The 4,859-nt window shown below is 37.6% G+C and overlaps 1 protein-coding gene across 11 annotated transcripts in view; it reads right to left on the bottom strand.

Annotated features, from left to right (window-relative positions):
• The window catches only part of LOC106874508 (lipoxygenase homology domain-containing protein 1), a 163,270-nt gene that overhangs the window by 39,467 nt on the left and 118,944 nt on the right, over positions 1-4,859 (bottom strand). For 10 of the 11 annotated variants that reach the window (XR_008265140.1, XM_052971416.1, XM_052971415.1 and 7 more), the window contains one exon: positions 3,620-3,867. Coding sequence is in view for 9 of the 11 variants with exons in the window: in XM_052971416.1 (XP_052827376.1) it covers positions 3,620-3,867 (248 nt within the window). In the remaining 2 variants the exon portion in view is untranslated. Of the gene's footprint in view, positions 1-3,619; positions 3,868-4,859 lie in introns of those variants that run through there. The other variant, XM_014922261.2, reaches the window with a different exon arrangement.

The following is a 4,859-nucleotide window of genomic DNA, read 5'->3' on the forward strand; positions in this document are numbered from 1 at the left end:
AAAAAGGCTTGAAAGGAGAGAAGTAGCAATGGAGCATGGATAATACTTTGGCTTGAAAGGAGAGAAGTAGCAATGGAGCATGGATAATACTTTGGCATGAAAGGAGAGAAGTAGCAATGGAGCATGGATAATACTTTGGCATAAGAGCAGCACTACTCACAACTTTGGAGATGTTCGAGAAGATGGTCTTCATTTGCAGGAGATCTAGAAATTCCATCTCCAGTCACATCTGTCAGTGGCAACAAAGAAGAGAAGCAAACGAGAATGACCCAAAGATACCACAAGGAATCTCCCCCTCTCAGCTGCACCATCTCAGGTTGTCTCCATTTCCAACTCTTTATATTGGGATAATTGCTCTTTGAGTATTATCACATGCCAAGACAGCTATGTCAATAATAATTATAATAATAACAGATTCAAATCGACCCCAGTGCTCAACTGGTACTTATTTTATCGACCTCAACAGGATAAAAGGCAAAGTTGTTGTCATCAGGTTTTGAACTCAGGACATAAAGAAGGATAAAATGCCACTAAGCATTCTGCTGGGAAGCCATTGGTTCTGTCAGCTCACTGCCTAATGATGATGATGATGATGATGATGATGAGCAGAAGTAGTGGGGGAGCATCATAGCCATGTGTTGAGAGGAATTCTTTGGGGTTTGGATAATTCACCTTTGGAAACATGGGCGTTTCGTTCAACATCCTTAAACAAACCTTATTCAGGGACCTTTTGAGCGGAATGGGCTACTGGACCTGAAGAAAATTCTAACTGGGCTCTACCTGCGAGGACATGCGCTGTTTATCTTGATATGAGATCACCATGTCATGCAGATATGGTTGTGATGCATGTGCCTGGTGTACCCTTATCAGACGGGTAGTCATGATGGGTATAATGGACTTTGTATATTTGTACTCCTGTTTCACTTTGATGGCATGCAATGCTCTCTCACTCAATAATAATAATAAGTCCCTTCTGAGCAAAATATTGCCCAAAAAAGAAGTGGAGAAATTGTTAATATTTAAAGACCTCGAAGTTGAATTGTTCAAGATGTGGAACATGAAGGTGAAAAACACCACCAGTTAATAAAGAGATGATTGGGAAGGAAAAATAAAAAGAAACACATGAACGAAAATATAGAAGCTATACTTTGATCTTCATCACTACACACTATCCACCCCACCCACCCCAAAAATAGCCATGCTAGAAACAGCCCACATTCTAGGCAAGACCCCAGTACAAAGCAAATAAAACAATCCACAAGACAAACTCTATATAACAAATATCTAATAAAATAAACAACTGCCACAACATGTACTCTCTACAGGCTGGATACCCAACAGAAGAACACAACTTGCATTACACACACAACACTAATACAACAAAACATTGCAGCCATATTTAGAACTGATCTTATTAACTTCAAGAATTTCAGTCTAAAAATAATTGTCACCATTGATAATGCAATATTCTAGTGAAGTTAGACATTAGTGATGTATTACGTTAGTGAGATATCGCATTTTATTTAATTCAAATAACATTAGATGACTTCTTTAAGTTCAATAATTCACTAAGCTAATAAGGATTAACTCCAGCATGGCCATAACCTAATATTCGAAACCAATACAAAATTTCCCTGCCATCAGGCATAAAACATGTATTATTTTTATCATTAGTTTTATTATTAGGGTTAGATAACAAAGACCCCCAAAGTTATTTATTAGCAACTTAGAGACAAAGTTTCATGTATTTGGGCAAGTTGAGCCCAGTATATAACTGGTTGTATTGATGTCAATTGATTGCTGAAATTTTCATTGGCACTGGAAGGTTGAAATGTCAAGTTGCTCCATATTTATGTCAAAATAAAATACTGTTTAGTTTGCTTTCGGGAAATAAACTATATTTGCTATTAATAGATGAAAAGAAATTGGGGCAACAGGTTTATTTAAAAACTTTGTGATGTCTAGATGTTTATATTTGAGAGACAAAAATGTTAACATCACTGAATGAACTTAACAAAAAAAAAAATCACCTCTGTTGTACCAGCTTTCAACACAAAATGGAGAGAGAAAAAGAAAGAAAGGATAAGCTTATATTTTAGAAAATAAATATTTTTTTTTTATTGGAATTCTTGTGGTTTATTCTGATATTCATTTTAAAGAGAGTTTTGTCTTTCATTGTTTCACTGTGGAACACAAAGGCATCATTACCATTTTAGTAAATATTAGAAACAATGTTTCTGTTAGTTTTTCATCTCTTCAGTTGCAGCAGGTATGGCCGTATACTCCCTGGTTCAATCTCAATGTAGAGCATTTTGGTTAAGTATCTTTTGCCATAGCCTGAAACTGACACAAGCTTCAGGTGAGAAACTAGCTGAATGAAGACTGTGTGGAAGCCTGTCACTGTATTTCTGTTGTTGGGAGGTGAGCTTAATATGTCACTTGGTTTAATGTTTCCGCTTGGCCTTCGGCTAGCTCCAGTGAAATCTCTTCTCTCGTAAGCAGTGGGGCTAATTTAATATGATGGATTTGCAGCAACCAAGGAGTCGTGTTTTCTGGTACTGTAAAGGTCAGCGGGGTCACTAAAACCAACCTCTTTTTTACTAAAGCATTAAAAGAAAAGTCCAGAATCTCATGTCCAGTAAAATGTTAATAGAATTAGTGAGACACAGCAAAGTTGAGAAACTGATGTACGATGACTCAATAAACCTCTATGTGGTAGCTCAATCAGCAAGAAATAACAGGTAAATTTCCTTCAGTTTTCAATTAATATTATACTTGGCCATTCTACCAATTCATTGTGTGACAGGTGTGAGTTACCTGACTAAACACCACCACCACCACCACCACCAACAACAATATCATGTTATAGAGTATGGTGGTGTACCATGTTATGGAGTACAGTGTACTTATGCAGGTGTCATTTTAGTTGCAGCAGAGCATGTCTGGAACACAGTTGTTGGATGAAATCTCAACATACCACAGAGATCAACTGAATCAGAAATCATTTTGGGTTCAACAGCAAATGAAAGATTAAATAATCCTGTATCCATGACAATGATGCAAATTATGTCTTCACAGATCAATTTCAAGATTTTGTATTATTTGTTAAGAGATGTGTTTCAGGTAAAAACAACAATAATTCTATTCATTGCCATTCAATAAAATGTAATAAAACTATTATTTTCCAACTGGCACCAACAGCTTTGTTGACACTGATTATTACTGGACATTTAAAACAGGGACGGGCAGTGGCCACCACCACTGAATGATTTCCCAGGAGCTAATAATGTGCTTGATCAGGTTATCCCTATTTCAGTTTAGAATTAAAAAATATTAAAGACCAGCACCAAATATCAATTTCTCTTTTCTCTAGATTTTTAAATGTTGGTTGGCAGCAGAGAAATATCTACAAATGTGGAAAAAAAAAAAATGCTTTTTTCCCCCTCTCCGGAATTTTGTCTTTCTGGTCTTTTCTCTCTGCCCGTGTTTTACCTGTTGTCATCAAACAGTAACCATTCAAAAGTAACATTGTGTCAATCCTTCTGCTGTCTGAGTGACTGTAACGGTCTTTCCTTCAAACTATAACAACAGGAAAAATAACAAATAAATAAATAAGTACCTTTTCTAAAGGATAACCAGAGAAAGTGCCAGAGTTCTCATGCCAAATTCTGATTTTGTAGAGAGTTCCAATGTCTGCTGTGGCTATTTCAAATTTGTAAGTTTGCCCTCCTTTGAAACCTGTCTTTCTGTTGGACAAAAGTATTTCATTTGACTTTCCTTTCAAACCATATACAACAACTGAAATAGTAGAGTCAGGCCTTGCTCTTGTGGTCTCACTGGTTGACACCCACAAAAACCAACGTTGTTCTGAAATAAAGTTTAGAAATTTACCAAGTTCTTATCAAAATACATGTAAGATTGTATATTTTAGAGTTTTATACATAAGCCCCACACATACAAATATGGAAAAGTGAATGTTATGAGGGCAAGTCAGAAATTATATGCACTCTGTAATTTATTAAAAAATAAAAACAGGGGTTGAACAATTACATCTTTTTTTCCTTTTTTGACACAGACTCCTTGCTTTTCGATGCTCTTCTTCCAGTGGTCCATAAACTCGCTTATCCCATTGGAGAAGAATGTTTTCAGCCGGTTACACAGGCGTTTATGCATCACTTCCTGCACTTCTTCCTCATAAAGGATGTTTGCATAATCCATGGAGATGGTAGTCAGAAGGGGCAACGTCTGGACTGGTGCACCTGTGGACTTCCCTCTCTTCTCCAAGATGAAAATACAGCTCAAAGGTCTCCGTTTTAACACTGTTGTGGAGAGCACATTACAGAAGGTCCTTAAGTTGCTTATTGAAAAAGACTTCCAGACTGGATTTCAAAAGTGGCAGGAATGCTGGTATGTAACGCTATGCAAGGGGACTCTTTCAAAGGAGATGAGGTCAAAACTTAGGTAAAATAAGTTATTTTTCTTATTAAACCTGACTATCCAGCAAGTTTTTGACTCCACCTCATACGTGATGTTGAGGTTTTCATCTGAAACTGAGACACTTGGCCACTGACAACATTGCACAACATCTCTCTCTCTCTCTCTCTCTCAGTATATATATATATATATATATATATGGAAATGTGCTGTGCGTGAGAAGACCCGGCAAGCCAAGTAAGATCGTTGCCAGTGCCCCTGGACTGGTTCTTGTGCGGGTGGCACATGAGATGCACCATTTTGAGCGTGGCCGTTGCCAGTACCGCCTGACTGGCTCCTGTAGGATTTTCGAGCGAGATCGTTGCCAGTGCCCCTGGACTGGCTTGTGCGGGTGGCACATAAAAGACACCATTTCGAGCGTGGCC

The sequence above is a fragment of the Octopus bimaculoides genome, chromosome 11 (genome assembly GCF_001194135.2).
Source record: "Octopus bimaculoides isolate UCB-OBI-ISO-001 chromosome 11, ASM119413v2, whole genome shotgun sequence".
Classification (NCBI taxonomy): Eukaryota; Metazoa; Mollusca; class Cephalopoda; order Octopoda; family Octopodidae; genus Octopus; species Octopus bimaculoides.